The 17,760-nt window shown below is 42.9% G+C and overlaps 1 protein-coding gene across 3 annotated transcripts in view; it reads left to right on the forward strand.

Moving 5' to 3' along the window:
- Positions 1 to 17,760, forward strand: part of TDRD12 (tudor domain containing 12) — a 102,288-nt gene that overhangs the window by 6,907 nt on the left and 77,621 nt on the right. For all 3 annotated transcript variants that reach the window (XR_005126100.2, XM_054697060.1, XM_037516366.2), the window contains exons 2-6: positions 2,683 to 2,841; positions 6,225 to 6,361; positions 8,395 to 8,514; positions 16,405 to 16,460; positions 17,615 to 17,700. Coding sequence is in view for 2 of the 3 variants with exons in the window: in XM_054697060.1 (XP_054553035.1) it covers positions 2,683 to 2,841; positions 6,225 to 6,361; positions 8,395 to 8,514; positions 16,405 to 16,460; positions 17,615 to 17,700 (558 nt within the window). In the remaining variant the exon portion in view is untranslated. The remainder of the gene's footprint in view (positions 1 to 2,682; positions 2,842 to 6,224; positions 6,362 to 8,394; positions 8,515 to 16,404; positions 16,461 to 17,614; positions 17,701 to 17,760) is intronic.

Here is a 17,760-nt window from a genome sequence, read left to right on the forward strand (position 1 = left end):
TTTTCATTTTGTGTATTTTACTTTTCAGTTCTGGAATTTATCTTTTTTCATAGTTTTTTTTTTTTAAATAATATCCATTCCTAGTATGAGATTCTCCTTTAAAAATAAAAAACAAACAAAAACTTACTTTAACTATCTGCTCTTTGCTTGTTCTTTCCAACATCTAGTTAATTTTGAATTCATTTCCTGTTGACTATTTTAATCTTTGACCATATATCACACATCTGCTCAGCCACAAGCCTAGTAATGGCCTATGTAGTGCTGGGTGGTGTGGTCATGGTGAATGTGTTGACTTGCAGTGTGGTAGCAGGATGCCCAGCCTGCAGTTGGTAGGCATGGCTACACTGTCTGCATGCACCTGTTTGCTTCTGTCCTCAGTGATAGAGTATGTCCTCTCTGTCATGCAGGCATGGTCTCTGATTCCCAGGGAAGGCACTACGAAGATGCGGAGGTTCTTACTCAGCCTCTTTCACCTGACAGGTCTTGTATTCCAAACTCGGGCTTCCTGTGATGAGTGTCAAAAGTAAATAAAGCTGGACATTAGTTACAACAGTGAAAAAAGATTTTGTCCAGGAACTGCTGACAGCAGAGGCAGGAGCTGAGCTCCATTCCAATTTGTGTATAGGGGACTGGGTGTGTTGTTACAAGAGAATAAGGGAGAGGAGGTGAGAGACACTGGTGAACAATTACAAAGGTTGTTGGGCAGTGTAAACATGGACCGGACAGCTGTGTCTAAGTGGCCATTATTGCATTAGGCTTCTCTCTTCCACAGAGACCAGGAGATGGAGCCCTGGCCTTCCTGATTATTTCATTTTGAAGAAGTGCCTTTCCATTTGAAAAAGACATCATCCTGAGTAGTAGGAAATACAGCTACATCTCATAAGGGACAGGAACAGCTCACATTTGTATGCCCTTTGTAGTAAATTCCCTTAAATTGGTCAAGGACCAATGTCAGGTGTTGAATAAACCATAAACCCTCCTGGCAGCCTTGCGCTTTGTCAGGTGAGGCATTTTAGAAGGACTGGGTTCATGGTAGGGAATTGGCTTCCTGCTGCTGGGAGCTGTGCTAGAGTTTGGAGGCCTTCTAGTGCAGAGGTTTGGGGTGTCCTTTCCTGCCAAGAGTCCTGCAGTTCTCACAGGCAGCAGCTAAAGGGGGGTTTTTGTTTTGTTTTTTCTTTTAATCTTCCAATTGTTGCTTTTCTCTGAACTCCTTGGTGTCTCACCTCTGCAATTCACAGTCTGCCATGGTTTTGAGATGTTTTCATATGCAGACTTGAGGGCCTCTCCTCTGCGGCTCCTTCAGAATTTTTCCTTTTAATTTTCAGCTGCTCTGGCAGTTGCAGTTCCAAACTCAAGCGGCAACCATCATGGCTTTCTGCTTGTGTTATGCTCACTCCATGCCACCTGGACTGTGTGGGAGTATCCCAGTGATGTTTCCTGCAGGAACTGACTTACCTCTAGTTTTTGCTAGCTTTTGGTATCTCTTCAGTACCTTAAAATCATCATTTTGCATATTTTCCAGAATCTCTTTTTGCTACCTGCAGGTGGGCTAGTTCTTATAAACTACTCTTGTCATGACTGGAACAAGAATGACCAGATTTTCTTTTTCCAGCTATTTGTTATAAAAATGTTTGAACATTCAGAAAAATGGTCTACTAATGCAAATGTCTGTATTTCTGCCCGCTGGTGTCTAGAATCCAAAATCTTGCCCATCAGGTGGCAGAATTAGGAAGTAAATACCTTTGAAAAATCATGAGTTCCCTTTGATATTTTATTTAAGATTTATTTACTCATGTATATTAGAACTGGGGTACAGGCCAGATGTACAGGAGGGTGAGAGGATTCACTAGAGACAGAGTGGGGAACAGAACAGGCAGACCGACTGAAATACACTGCTGAGGGGACCAGCGGGCGAGACAGGAGAAGTCTGCTGTGCCATGTGGGTAGCTCCCTGACTGGCTGGGATTGAACCCGGGCTGCAGAGACTGCAGACAGCTTCACAGCATTGCGTTCAACCACCTGTGCCACCAGGGGAGGTCCCCCATTGATATTTTTGACTCACCTCTTCACTTTGTATGTTTTCTGTAGCAATAAAAACATAAAAAAATCTTGATTTCTATTAACATTAATAGACCATAAAATACATTCAGAGTAGTTCAGCTTTCATTCCTGTTACTTTTACCCCATTTCTGGTTTCCCCTGTAGATAATAATTTGCATTTGTTTTTGCTTATCTGCCATCAATATGAGCAGAATGTACACATTCATACCTGTTTTCTTAGAAGACACAGAATACTGAAAACATTGTGAACTTGGCTTTGTATCTCATTAGGAATATTTTCAAAATACAGGAGTTTACAGGCATTGATTTCTGTTTGCTGTTTGTGTTGCACCACATAATTACAAATTACACATTATTGGTTACATATTTTAGAATTTTATCTTTGTTTTTTTTCCCTCCAGGTTTTGTGAGATATAATTCACAATATTGTGTAAGTTCAGGGAATACAATATATATTGAAAGTCTACTTTCGTTTATCTTTGGTCTGATCATTTGTGACAGAGGTGCTTGTCCAGATTTTGTTAGATCACTTAAATTAGGAACAGTTATTATGAGTCTAAGATTTATTTTATAGTTTTATTTTTAAATCATTTGTTATTTTGTCTTTTAAAATTTTTACAGATTGAAGATCCAGGTTGCTTCTGGGTTATCATAAAAGGATGCAGTACCTTTTTAGATCATGAAGTTGACTATCAAAAGCTGAATAGTGCTATGAATGACTTCTATAATAGCATGTGTCAAGATATAGAAATAAAACCATTAATGTTGGAAGAAGGGCAGGTATGTATCTAAATGTGCTTTTAAGTAAGTGTCTTGAAATGCTACTCAAAATGTAGAGTATTTTGGCAACTAAGATGATAACAAAACGTTTAGAGTATTTTAATTGCTTATAACTGTTGCTTTGGGTTAGGTTCTTTTTAGCTGTACAAGACTCAAGTAGTAGTTGGATAGGCTTCATACGGAGCAATGGGGGTGGGGTGTCACCTAAATTCAAACATTGGGGTCATCCTTCTGGAGCTAGGAACCAAAGAGTTATTTTAGATCTATCAAAGGTGTAAGGACCTCAGTGAAGAGGGCAGGGGGATTTCATTCTAGCATATGCTTCCCTTTTGGTTGCTCATGACTTTGGCCAAGTCATGCTGCTTTATTTTCCTTCACGTTATGGCCCCTCCTTTTCTTGCAGCCTTAGCTCCCTGCCCATTGTCTGTACAGTCATTTTTCAGAAGAGTTTGAATTTTTGTACCAGTGTTGTTAGTGGACAAAGGGTCTAAAAACTGTCACTAGGTCAGAACCACTCCCCAGGTCTGAGTCTGGCCTCCTGCTCCCCCAAATGCAAACAAAAGGGTCTTTGGTGCAACAAAAACAACAAAAATTTATTCTAACCTAGAGGGTAGGAGGAGAGGGAGAATGAACAGGATAGAGGGAGAGGGAAGAGGTCCAGTTACTGACTATTGGTGTGAGGTGGAGATGCAGCTGCAGGAGCTGGCAGGGTGCAGCACAGCTGTGCTGCATAAGTCAGGGGCTCCCCTGCCCTAGGATTGGGGGTTCTGCCTTCACAGCAGCTCTGATAGAAGAGCTTTGATGGAAGAGAGCTCACCCGGGTCATCAGGGGCAGCGTTCAGATCACAGCACCCCACAGGCCTGAATTTTGTCCTGGTGCCAGGGGGTGGAGCTGGTCTACTCAGCGGAATGATAGAATAGGTTTATAAACTTTTTTTTTTTAAAAGATTTATTTATTTATACAAGCACTGGGTACAGTCAGAAGTGCGGGAGGGTGAGACAATTCACCAGAACCAGAGCGGGCAGCAGAACAGGCAGACTGACAAAGTACAGTCTGTGGGGAGCTGAGGGGAGCAGCACGCGCGGCAGGAGAGGTCTGCCCACCATGTGGGACCCTCGCTGATGATTGAACCGGCGCTGCAGAGGCTGCGGGCAGCTTCGCAGCCCAGAGCTCAACTGCTACACCACCAGGGAGGCCCAGGTTTATAAACTCTTTATGAGGAAAATTAGAAATAATTTAAATCCCTGCCCCCCATAATCATTAATAACCTAGACTATTCTTTTTTCAATATCATTGGCTTAAGGAGAGAAAAAAACAGGTCAGTTGTCCTTTTAAAATAGTTCATACTTTGCATGGCCTGATTGCTTCCTTGTGATGGCAGTGACCTTTCTTCTCTGCTCCTTGTATTTTCTGTAGATTGATAGTTAAATACAAAACTTTGATTAGCTTTAAGGTTACTTTTCCTCAAAATGGTTCTTGCTGGAATTTCTTGTATTGAACTGGGAGATAGTATCACTTCTGTGGTGCTGAGATTGTCTGGTGGGTTCCTGTGGGGCGCTTGACCCGCCCTGTGGTGTTCTCTGTCAGCTTTTCACGTTTTGGTTTCACGATCCAGGGACCTCCTCTGCCAAAATCTCTTTCATTTAAGCTTGAAAATCATCTTTTTTTTGGTATTCATTGTGTATTCGTGAGCTGGAATTCTGTAGAGAGCTTTCCCTCAGCTGTTGGGACTGTTCCGTTACCCTGAAAAAATACAGTTCTTATTGGAAAAGTAGAAAAATTATTTGATTCTTTCCCTTATCAGTTTTTGGCTCAGTGATTTTGTGCCTTGCTACCTAGTGAACAGAGGCTTATTTTTTCTTTCCTTTTTTTAGGTACTGTATTGAATTAATGGCTTTTAATGTATTCATAATTGTAATCATTGTTTTTCTTGAAGCTTTCATTGTCCCATATTTGGCTGGTAGATGCTCTAGTATAACCAGACTTCAAAGCTGTTCACACCATTCATCTAGCTTGACTTAAGCATTTAAGAGAAATACTCTCTACCCTTTGGCAGTATTTCTCTTGAATGGCTGCCCTGTGTTTTCCATCTTCAGTTCTCCAGTGGCCTCTTCTTCCCTCTTGGACACAACTGTTCCGTCTGGGCGCTTTTGTGCTCGGCATATGGCCCGCCTGTGTGAGTTGCATTCAACTTGTCAGTGCCCTCTGAGGCCATCAAGATGCCAAGTGCTGGGCTTCCCTGGTGGTGCAAGGGGTTAAGACACAACCTGTGAAGCTCACCGCAGCCACTGCAGCACAAGTTTGATCCCCGGCCAGGGAGGTGACCCACATAGCGCAGCGGACCTCTCCTGACTCGCCGACTGCTCCCCTCAGCAGTGTATTTCAATCAGTCTGCCTGTTCTGTTCCTCGCTCTGTCTCTGGTGAATCTTCTTACCCCTTCTGGCCTGTACCCCAGTACTTGTATGTATAAATAAATAAATCTTTAAAAAAAAAAAAAGATGCCAAGTCCTGTCACTTCAGGTAATTCTCCTAAAAGGGGCTGCAGACATTTATTTAGTCAGTCATTTCACCAAGTAGTTTTTGAAGATTTATCATGTGTCAAGGACTGTTCTAGGTGTTGGGAATATGGCAGTAAACACACAAAAGTTCCTCTATCATGAGACCCATGCCCCATTGTGTCAGGTCGCAACAGGTGTCAGAGGGCTTGAAGCCCTGGCAGAACAGGACAGGTTGCTGGGGGGACAGGGAGCCTAGGGCTGTAGCTTCACATCCCTCTGGCACGTGATTGGCAATTATTTGTATTCTTTGCTTTATGATGTAAGAAAGTAAAGTGGGGCCTCCCTGGTGGCGCAGCGGTTGAGCGCTGCGTTGCGAAGCTGCCCGCAGACTCTGCAGCGTCGGTTTGATCCCCGGCTGCTCCCTGGCTACCGGAGGAGGGTCCCACATGGCACGCAGACCTCTCCTGCCGCCCGCTGCTCCCCTCAGCAGTGTACTTCAGTCCTTCTGCCTGTTCTGCTCCATGCTCTGGCTCTGGTGAATTCTCTCACCCTCCCGTGCTTCTGACTGTACCCAGTGCTTGTATAAATAAATAAAAATAAATCTTAAAAAAAAAAAAGAAAAAGAAAGTAAAGTGATGTACTTTCTTTTTAAAAAATTCTCCTTAGTTTCGGAGTCAGAACAACTGTAAGGAAAACAACGAAGTAGAATTCAGGTGGCCATGTTCTAACTGAGGTTCCTTCGCCAGGAAGCAGTGTTCAGCTTGTGCAGGTCCAGCTCCTCCTGTCTTTCCTCTTCTGTCACATAAAATGTAGGCTGAGGTGATTTGAGTACCTTTTAGTTCTCGTGTGATTTTAACACTGAAATTTTCTTTTCATTTTGTAGGTCTGTGTGGTTTATTGTCAAGAGCTAAAGTGCTGGTGCAGGGCTATTATTAAGTCAATAGTGTCTTCAGCAGACCATTACCTGGCAGACTGTTTCCTTGTGGATTTTGCCAAGTACATTCCAGTGAAATCTAAAAAGTACGTCTGTATTTATTTTACCTTATGATCTTTAAGGAAATTAGTGTCAGTTTTGAAGGAGAGCATTGATTTTCAAAATAAAGGAATAGAGGTCATAATGTGGAAATTTAGTTTTGAGAAGAAAAGACTTGCAGGTTCCAATTTTGTATGAACTGAATGCAAGAGGAAGGTGTCAGCGAAGGCTCAGCAGGTGGCTCTGTTCCACCTTCCTTTCTGGAGAGACAAAAGCTCTGTATCTCCTAGGTGCTCTTGGCCAGCTGCTTAGCTGGCCTGTCTTCTTAGTTTTGGTGATGGAGTGGTTCCTTAGGGAGCCTTGCCTGTAAAAAAGACACCACCAGGAGGCAGAGAGAAACTCTTCTTGTCTCCACAGAAGGGGCAGTTTGCTGGTTCAGCCCCGGGTTACAGAAAGCAGAGCATATGTTCAGCATGCACTCCTGGTTGTCCTTCTTAAGAAATCGAGGATGACACCATCTCATCAGGAGGGGAGACAGTTAGAATGAGCCCCAGTGACCCCAGGACCACGTCACTGTTCATTAAAAAACAGTCAAGTCAGTCTTGGTGTTTGTGTTATTTTTTTCAGCTTTTGTCCCATAGTAAAGAGGCTATCAGTTTAATAAATATGGGTACCCTTCATTCAAAAGAGCAATATCCCATATGCTTTAATTGCATTAATTTTTAAAATTTCTTTTATAATTTTTTTTTTTTAAAGATTTATACAAGAACTGCTGGGGTACAGGTCAGAGGCATGAGAGGGTGAGAGAATTCACCAGAGACAGAGTGGGGGGCAGAACGGGCAGATAGACCGAAGACATTGCTGAGGGGAGCAGCGGGCGCGACAGGAGAGGTCTGCTGTGCCATGTGGGCTGCTCCCTGGCTGGCTGGGAATCGAACCCCCGCTGCAGAGGCTATGGACAGCCCCACAGCACAACGCTCAACCTGCTGCACCACTGGGGAGGCCCAAGAAGTTTTTTTTTTTAAATAAAAGGATTTCATGGCATGAGGACTCATGAGACATTGAGAATTTGCAGATACTTAAGAGCATATGCCTTTCTAGCTTTTCATTCTGTGCCTTTATAACCACAGTTGTTGTTAGAAATAGCACTCATGTTTGACTGAGATTTTCTTTCTGGCATTTTGTTTTAAGTTCATTTGTTTTGGGCAAGAAAATTCTATAAGCAAATAGAGTTAAGGAGACTGCAGGGGTAGTAGTAGCACACCACCTTTTTCTAAGACAAAAGGTGGTGAGGCTACCCCTGCAGGGTGTCTTGGGATTGAGGAAACAGGACCAGTTTATGTTGAAATTATGAATGTGGCCTGTCATTTGTCTGAAGATAAATGGACGTAAAAATGCTAAACAACTTATTCAATCTCGGTGCTTCAGCTCTTTTGGGCAAAGTTGGTAGATTATTAAAAAGGTCTGCTCAAACTATAAACCAGAGACACACTATTGGGGGGGGAGAAGGGAATAGGATCAAAACGGGGGGTGGGGTGGGAATTGTATGGGGACTATAACCAAGATGAAAATGCATACATTGTGCAAAAATGAAAAATGATGTAAAAAATATATAAAATAAAAAAAATGAAAATAAGAGAGAGAAAAAAGGTCTGCTCATTTGGAGCAACATGAAGATAATCCTGGTTGTATATTGGAAATAAAATTGATGTTTAAAAATATTAAATAGAAAGTGATTTCCATATTTGTTCATTGTTAATTATCCACTGTTTCTCAATCTGCGGACATTATTTTGTTAATCTGTCCCTGATTCCTTGCCATGAAATTTAACACTGAACATCTGTTTATGTGCTCTGTGTGTGGGGTGGGGGGGAGGGGAATACATTCAAAAATTAAGACTTTTTTTACCTTCAAGAATCAGATTTTGCCTCTTTGGAGGGTCTCCAGTGCTGCTGAGGACTACATTAAGAACAGAAAATTTGGATTTTTCCGTGTTATGTGAAATATATAGGTGTACTTGAAAGAACTACATTACGTGTAATTTGTCTTTATATGGATTTATTTCTGTTTCTGTGTTAAGCATCCGAGTTGCAGTGGAAGCTTTCATGCAGCTTCCCTACAGGGCGAAGAAGTTCAGATTGTACTGCACCAAACCCGTTACCTTACAGATTGACGTCTGTGAGGACAGCGCTGAAATTGTGTAAGTACGCAGCTTCTCACAACTGTCGAGTCACTGGTACAAGTCTTAAATCACTTACATGGTGTTGAGAGGAAATCAGTCTCTCTTCAAAGTGTGATTTCCCAGGTCTTTGTTTTTGGGGCTGGGTCCTCTGAGTGATGGAGTGAGATGTGGCCTCGGGGCTGGGCTCCCTCCTAGAGTCCCATTCCCAGCGGCTAAATCTTTCTTTTTTTTTTTTAACTTACAAAAAGTAGCTAGCTGTATTAAGGTTGTGTGTAATGTATACGTATATACACAAGAAAACCCCTATCTTTGCTGCTTGTTGCTAGCGTTTGGCCACATTGTGAGTGTTTGTATGGGGTGGTCCCTGCATCGGGCAGTCCTGTGAGAGGGGTATGGTTCTGTTCTCTGCGGGCTTAAACACGCACCACCAGAGGAGCTCCCACCAGTGGTCCTTCTCTTCTCCTGCTCCAGGATTGTGGTTTTGTGGAAAGAAAAGCTACTGGAAGCAGCTCAGTGCTGCCTCAGCTTGCGTATCCTGGGAGGTGTTGCATTGTGTTATCTGAACCTGGAAGCCTCCACTCTTGTGGATGCTTTTGTGGGGTCTGTAGAGACCCTACCCACCCCCACGCCCTGACACCTACAGCATCCCTCTTGTGGCTGCCCTCAGTATCCCCACTAATGAGACACTAAGCCAACCCATCTCTGAGGTCAGTGCTGCCCCATGCCAGCCCACACCACCACTATCCACTTCTACCCTGAGAGACTTGGCCCCCTTGGGAGCCAGGCCTGCCTCTTCCCGTCCTCTTCCCATCCTACTTTCCTTCTGTGGGTGACTTTGGTGCTAGTCTGTCTGCTCCCAGGTCTCACAGAGGTGTCTGTTTCCTTCTCTTCCTCACTCCCTCTCTGACCCCTTGTCAGCCCCATGGTGCTCTTCCGCATCTCCCCAATCTTGGATACCCCCACACCTCAGATAACCTTCTTAACATAGGTAAAGGGTATAGAGTGCCAGGATTTTGACTACTTTCTTTGACATGTGGTACTTTCAAAAGTGATAACTTCACCTAGAATGTCTACCATGATAGGTGTATTACAGTTTTTGATAGATTTTGTCACATTTCCATCCAAAAGGACTAGGAATTTATATTCCTATCATTGGGGTATAGAAAGTGCTGCTTTCCCCACCAATATTGAATGTTATAGATTTTAAAGTTTTAGCTTGTTTGCTAGGTGAAAGTGGTATTTTGTTTTAATTTGTATTTTTCTGACTTAAAAAGTTGGATTTCTCTTCAGGCGGCTGTTGTTAGGCGGGTGGGGGTGGGGGTTGTACACCCCTGAGGGCGCACACATGAGCAGGCACAAGAGAGACTGATTATCTTACCTGTTCATGGCCCAGATTGAGTTTTCTTTTTAGGAATCTGATCTCGTTTTTGTCTTTTTTGAAAAGATTTTATTTATGCAATAGCTGGGTTACAGGCCAGAGGCACGGGATGGTGAGAGGATTCACCAGAGACAGTGGGGAGCAGAACAGGCAGACGGACCGAAAGCACTGCTGAGGGGAGCAGCGGGTGAGGCAGGAGATGTCTGCCATGCCATGTGGGTATCTCCCTGGCCGGCCGGGAATCGAATCCGCGCTGCAGAAGCTTCAGACAGCTTCGCAGCACTGTGCTCAACCCACTGCGCCATTGGGAAGGCCTGATCTCTTGTTTTTTAAAGAAAGCTTATTGGGTAATTCTTTTGTTTGTGGTAAGTTACTAGAACCAGTTCTTTTTTTTTTCCCTTGACTTCTTTTAGAAAATCCTCTGTAAACTCTCTTTAAGCCATATACTTAATATTTTTCTTAGGCAAAATAGCTGATACATTAGTCCTGTTGGGCTAAGTATTTTATGTATATTGCCATTTGATTTTCAGAATCATTCTTGGAGGATGGTAGTACCATGTCTCATAAATGAAACCCATGGAAAAATAAAACATATCACTTTACTCTTGTTTTTGTTCCATACTTCCAAGTATTGGAACCAAGTAATAGTTTCTCCTGATCTTCTCTGCCTACAGCTTTTCCTTCTATTTTTTTCCCCCCAAAGCCTAGTATGGCTCTCAACTCAGTGTGTGATTGATTGAGTGGTGTTTTCAGCACACCACTAAGCAGTCAGCTCAGTTCTGACACAATTCCCTGAGGATAGCCTCAGGATCGTGGTTAAAACCTCATTCTTATGAGACTGTGCCCTTGTCCCCACACCCCCACTTCAGATGCCAGTCACCAACCCAGGTTGTCACTGAGCTTCTGGCTAACCAGCGTAGCTCACTTGTCGCAAGGACTACCTTCTTGGGTTTGGTTAATTTGCTAGAATAGCTCATAGAACTTAGAGAAACATTTACTTATTGCATCCCTAGTTTATTATAAAGGAATGTAATTTAGGAACACCTGATTGAAAGAGATACATACGACAAGATGTGAGGAAAGGAAGAGGAACTTCTGTGACCTCTTTGAGGTGTTACTGCCCTCAAATTTCCATAAATTCTCCAACCCAGAAGTTCTCCCAACTCTTTCCTTTTGGGTTTTTGTGTATAACTAGTTGTGATGGATCAAATCATTGGCCATTGGCTTTTGAATCAACCTCCAACCTCCAGTCAGCAATCTTCCCCCTACCCACCACTGCCCATGGGACTGGTCCAGTTCTCTAAGTACATTGCTGGCTTCTCTGGCAACCAGTTCCCTTCCTTTGGTTCACCTGGAAGTCATGTCATTAACATAAGAAAAGACACATTTATAGCTTTCTTTACTGAGGGAATTCCATTGGTTTTAAGAACTTTGTATCAGAAACAAAGTCAAAGACCAAGTATGTATTTACTGTTATAAATCACAATACCCACACAGGAAAGGGAAAAATGCTTAGGAAAAATGGGAAAACAGTGGAAGGGAGTTGGCAGAGTGAGAAATACTATGAGGTAATTGTAACTGGACTCTTTTTTTTCTCTCTTGTCTTTTTCTTTTTAAAGATTTATTTATATATGTATACAAGAACTGGGGTACAGGCCAGAGGTATAGAGGGTGAGAGGATTCACCAGAGACAGAGTGGGGAACAGAACAGGCAGATTGACTGAAGTACACTGCTGAGGGGAGCAGCAGGCAGGTCAGGAGAGTTCTGCTGCATCACGTGGGTGGCTCCCTGGCCGGGGATCAAACTTGTGCTGCAGTGGCTTCGGAGAGCTTCATAGGTTGCATCTTAACCCCTTGCGACACCAGGGAGGCCCTGTAACTGGACTTTTCATGACCATTCTTAGAATGTTAGCTTCAGAAACATTTATGGGGATGTTTAAGAAAACAACAACATAGCAGAATAGAGAGGCTGGGATTAATCTCCTAAAAAAGGACTTATAAAAAGATTTTAGGAAAACTCAGATGCTTCAACCCAGCTGTATGACACCAGCAACTCTCCATGTTATCCAAGAACTAAAAAAAAAAAAAAAAAAAAAGTCCGTTCTTCTAGGGCACCCAGCCAGAAGGGGAAGCCCAGCCCTCCGAGCCTGCCAACATCAGCTGGGACTGGCTCCTAGCCTGGAACCCCCCCAGTATACTACCCTGCTACATCTGGAATTCCTGGATACCCACAGGTGAACAACCCAGACCTCTGTACCAGCCACCAGCTCCACAGGAGTGGTAGAAACTTTATTTTCCTTTTCCCTGAGACACAACTTGAGTAAACCCTTGATGGGAGGTGCATCCCACTCAGCCTTCTGGCACCACCTACCGAACACAGCCAAGACACCAGCCATCAGTACTGAGAAAGACCTTGAGAAACTAAGCATCAGTCACTCCACTTAACCAACCCACATCTCCAAGCAGACCAGGCCACAACTGGAACCTCATCCTTGCATCAGGGATCCCCAACTGTCCCCTACAACACCAGAAATTACACTCCATCTAGTCTGCTGCACCTACCAGGGGACAGGGCCACAGCCAGAGCCTCACGATGCTGGGCCCTGCATCAGGGGCCTTTGGATACCTCAAGCAGTCTGGTCAAGGAACACCACAAGAGCCCCCACCCCTGCCCAGCTGCAGCAGTGGCTCAGGCAGTAGGTAAGTCCATCCACACCAAGGTAAGAGCACCAGAATATTCTGCTTGGGCCTCCCTGGTGGTGCAAGGGGTTAAGTCTCAGCATTATGATGCTATTGGCAGCCACTGCAACATTAGTTCGATTCCCGGCCAGGGAGCTGACCCACATGGCAAAGCAGATCTCTCCTGTTTCTCTCGCTTCTCCCCTCAGCAGTGTATTTCAGTCAGTCTGCCTTTTCACGTCCCCACTCTGTTTCTGGTGAATCCTTTCACCCTACGCCCCCACACCTCTGGCCTATACCCCAGCTCTTGTATGCATAAATAAAATAAATCTTTAAAAAAAAAGAGTATTTTGCCTGCCAGCAGTAGCAGTCTGGTTGATGGGTGCCATGGGAACCCCCACCTCAAGCCCACCCAGCTGCCGCAGTGGCCCAGGCAGCCTCACATCCATCCACTGGCCATTAGAAGAGGTATAGTATGTGGCAACTGAGGGGGAAAGCAACAGGAGTGCCTGTTCCCAGCCCCCACCCACCGCCCATAGCAACCCAAGCTCCAGGCAAATCCACACATGCCCTGGTAAATGCACACAGAAGTCATGTCAGCAGGCATCAGTGGCCACATGGCCCAATGCCAAGAACAAACATGGAAAGAAACAGTGGGGAGAAAGAAATATACAAGTGGTCAAGCAAGCCCTCCTGAGAGCAGTACACTACAGAAGGAAAATTAGCTTCCAGAACCCAATGAGACTGACGTGGAAGAATTTCTCTGCCTGCTTGACAGATAAAGAATTCAGAATCATCTTAATTTAAAAAAAAAACTATGAAACATAATCAACAAACAGAAAAATGAGATTGAATCTTTAAAAATAAAAGGAACTGGAGGAGGTTAAATTGTAAGAACTAAACTATTCTGGAAAAAAGCCACAAAAATAGAATAGATGAATGGGAGAATGAATCAGTACTTTTGAAGAGACAGATATAAAAAGAGCCATAAAGAAAAGAATATAGAAACACTGAGAATTATATGACATCATGAAAAAAGAAAATGTAATAGTTACGAATCCCAGAAGAAGGGAGAGACAGTGGAACTGAGAAAATTCTTCAAGGAAATAACTGAAGAGAAGGTCCCAAACATGAAGAAGGAAACAAAAATAGACACATAGGAAGTTTGATGAACACCAAACTACCATAACAAAAAGAAAAAAAACTATAGTGAGACACATAATAATAAAGCTTCCAAGAGTCCAAGACAAAGAAAAAGTAATGAAGCTGATATGCGAAAGAAACAGATAACCTATAAAGAAAAACCAATTAGGCTGATACCAGATTTCTCTAAAGAAACACTATGGGCAAGAAGAGAATGGAGTGACATATTCAAAAAACGCCAAGTCAAAAATGCCAGCCCTGAATACTATATCCTGCAGAACTCTCCTTGTATGAGGGAAAAAATAAAGACCTTTTCAGATAAACAAAATCTTCAGAAATTTGCTACCACTAAATCCCCAGTCCAAGAAACAATACAAGAAGCCTTAAAGTCTAAATCAATGGAGGAATGAACAGAAAGAATGTAACAAGGTAGTGAATAGAACCACAAAATGATGAGCAAAATGGCAATAACAGACTTCCATGTATCAATAACCATCCTAAATGTTAATGGACAAATAAACTCATCTATAAAAAGGCAAGGGTAACATTTTGGGTAAAAAACAGAACCCAAACTTCTGCTGCCTCCAGGAAACACACTTAAGTTCCTAAGATAAGCATAGATTGAAAATAAAAGGTTGGGAAACAATTCTAAAAGCAAATGGCCCCCCAAAGAAGGCAGAGGTAGCCATACTTAGATAAAACAAACTTCAGACTAAAAAAGATGACAGGAGACATTTAAGGACACTGTGTAATGATCAAGGGGACAATGGATCAGAAAGACCTAACACATCAATAAATACTCACCAAATGAGGGAGCTCCAAAATACGTTAGATAGCTACTATCAGCTCTGAAAACGGACATTGGAGAAAATACATAGATACTTTCAAGACTCCCAACACCTCACTCTCACCTGGGGCCAGATCAATAAGACAGAAATTAAACAAGGACACAGTAGCCCTAAATGAGTATCTAGACCACGTGGACCTAATAGCCGTCTACTTCAGAAAAACTGAGTACACATTTTTCTCAAATGCACATGGGTCATTTTCCAGGATCGACCTCACAAGACAAACATCAACACAAGACAAACATAGTCACAAGACAACATCAACAGAAGACAAACATTGTCTTAGTCACAAGACAAACGTCAACAAATACATGAAACTAGACTACCTCACACCATATACAAAAATCAACTCAAAATATATAAAAGACTGGGCCTCCCCTGGTGGTGCAGCGGTTGAGTGCTGGGCTGCGAGGCTGCCCGCAGCCTCTGTAGCACCGGTCCCACCAAAAAAAAAAAAAAAAAAATGTATAAAAGACTTAAATGTAAGATGTGACACCATAAAATATATAGGAGAAAGCAATGGCAAAACATTCCATGACATAAACCTTAGAAACATTTTTGAGAATTCTTCTCCAGATGCAAGGAAAACAAAGGAGAAGACAGTTGAGACTACATCAAAGTAAAAGCATTTGTGAGCAGAAGAGACAATAATAGCAACTGAGATAGCCTCCTGAATGGGAGGAAATACTTGTACACCATACAACTGGTAAGAGGCTGATACCAAAGATCTACAAAGAACTTGTACAACTCAACAAAAACAAAGCGAACAGTCCAGTCAAAAATGGGGAAAAAGATACTTCTCCAGAGAAGAAATGCAAATGGCCAATAGGCATATGAAAAAATGGTCAACATTTCTATCAGGGAAATGTAAATCAAAACCAGTGAGATAACTACCTTACTCCAGTAAAAGTGGCCCTCATTGAAAGAAACAGGAAATAACAAATGCTGGAGAGGACGTGGAAATAAAGGAACCCCATTACACTGCTGGTGAAAATGTAAACTGATTTGGCTGCTATGGAAAGCTGTGTGGTGGTTCCTCAGAACACTAAAAATGGATCTCCCATATGATCCAGTGATGCTACTCCTTGGAATCTACCCAAAGGACCAAAAAACACTAATTTGAAAGGAAACATGCACTCCTATGTTTACTGCAGTCATGGCCTATTTATACAATGGAATATTACCCAGAGATCAAAAAAGACAGACTCATGCTATTTGCAGCAGTATGGATAGAGCTGAAAAGGATTATGTTTGCTGAAATTAGTCAAGGAAAATATAAATACCAGATGCTCTCACTCATATGTGGAATATGGGGAAACCAAAGAAAAGGTTAAGAAAAGTCAAAACTAGCAAGCTCACCATAGAACTGAGGCATCCAGCAAAGGAGGGAGCTCGAAGGGTTGGAGCAACAAGGGAGGGATGAACACAAGGGAATATGATGATGGTTCGTGGGTGACACAGTGGTGGGAGAACTATGGGGACTACAACGATGTAAGAAAAAATTTTAATAAAAAAGGGAAAATGCAAAAAGGAAAAAACAAAAGAGATGGAGGAGGCATTGTTTGCTTGGGCTAAACACTGGGAAGAGTGGTATTGGGACATGATGACCTGGTGGTGGAATCAGTGGCTCAGGAAGCTCCAGGAAAGGAGTGGTTCTCATCACTGGTACCGTGAGAAGAATGGAGCCCACTGCAGGGTGCAGCAGCCCAGCATCCTTAGAGTAAGGCAGAGCCCGGTTCCTGTCATGTGTATCATATGGCCAACATGTAATGTCAAGCACCCAGCCGTGCTTTACAAAACGACATTAGTATACATAGGCCTCGGGTTATTTAATGAAGTCACCTGTGTTCACTGTTCCAGACCTGCCATGAAGTGGGACAGTGCAGCTATTCAGTACTTCCAGAACATTCTCAAAGGTAAGACAAATGCATGATCACTATAGTCTGCTTTGAGCTGACCCACAACATGTTTTGACTTCGTGGTGAGGGTGTTTGGAGTGTGTGTGCTTAGCTGTTTGACCCTTCCATGTTAGTTCACAAGTTGCCTGGAGCGTCCCGGTGTCAAAGTAATCTTGGACCCCTGGGATTTGGGGAATCAATGTCAACATCAATTGACAGTTGAAATCAGAAAGGGACTGTCTGGGTGAGGGATTCTTGCACAGTAATGATGCCTGTCTTTTGGTTTCCATAGAAGCTGTAGTACTAAAAATAAATTTTTGTATATTGAATTGAACCAGCAGTTGTTGAAAAGCTTAACTTCTATTAGTGAGGTAGGATATGGATATTTATTGTGTACTAATCATTATTGCTAATTTAAGGTGCATACCGTGTCTCAGGGCAACGTTTAATGAACTCTGTTTTATATTGTTGACTATAAAATAGTTTCATCGTAACATCTCTCCTAATCCCTGACAGTGAAGAGGCAAATAAGGGCTTAGGAGTAGTAGGTATGACGTGCCTGGTGTGCTGCCTGATATCTCTTGGGGTCCTGGCCCTTCTCTACTGCCCCATTGTCTGGGTCAAGGAAAAGCCAGTTGCCTTCCATCTGGGAGAAACAGGAAGTTGGGAGGGTCACTAGTTTGGGTTTATTGACCTTGTGTATCTGTTGGAGAATAGTGGGAGATGCGGGTGTGGAGGAAGCAGAGCACCTTCTACTTCCATGTATACGTTTCTGGGCCTGGCCTTCTTACTTGTAGGATGATGACAGCAGTACTTACCTTGCAGGGTTGTGGTAGGAGTAAAAGGAAACCCATTTAGCTTAGTTCTATGAGAACTGTGCGTGGAGCTATGGTAGGTTATTAGGTCTCCAAAAGAGTAGCTAAGATGCAAGACTGACTGCAAATGGGGGTTTGGGAGTCATCAGAAGGGAAGGGAGGATCATGGTGTTCATGGAGGGGTGCCAGTTGTGCGACTTACCCTCCTAAAGGCTCACCCTGCAGGGCAAGCCATTGCATGTGTGGCACTCGGCAATCACTATTGCTAAGCAGAGATTAATACTTGGGAAATAGTCACACTTGTTTCAGGTAAACTTTGCATATCAGCTCACTTATGTTTCCATTTATGTTATTTAGCAACTACCCAGGTGGAAGCCAAATTATGTGCTGTGGAAGAAGATACTTTTGAGGTTTACCTTTACGTAACTGTAAAAAATGAAAAAGTAAGTAAAAAAAAATTGTTTAAAAAACAGCTCATTATTATTTTACAGCTCTTTTTTAGT

Source organism: Talpa occidentalis, unplaced genomic scaffold, assembly GCF_014898055.3.
Source record: "Talpa occidentalis isolate TD23 unplaced genomic scaffold, MPIMG_talOcc4v2.1 talOcc4.17, whole genome shotgun sequence".
NCBI lineage: Eukaryota > Metazoa > Chordata > Mammalia > Eulipotyphla > Talpidae > Talpa > Talpa occidentalis.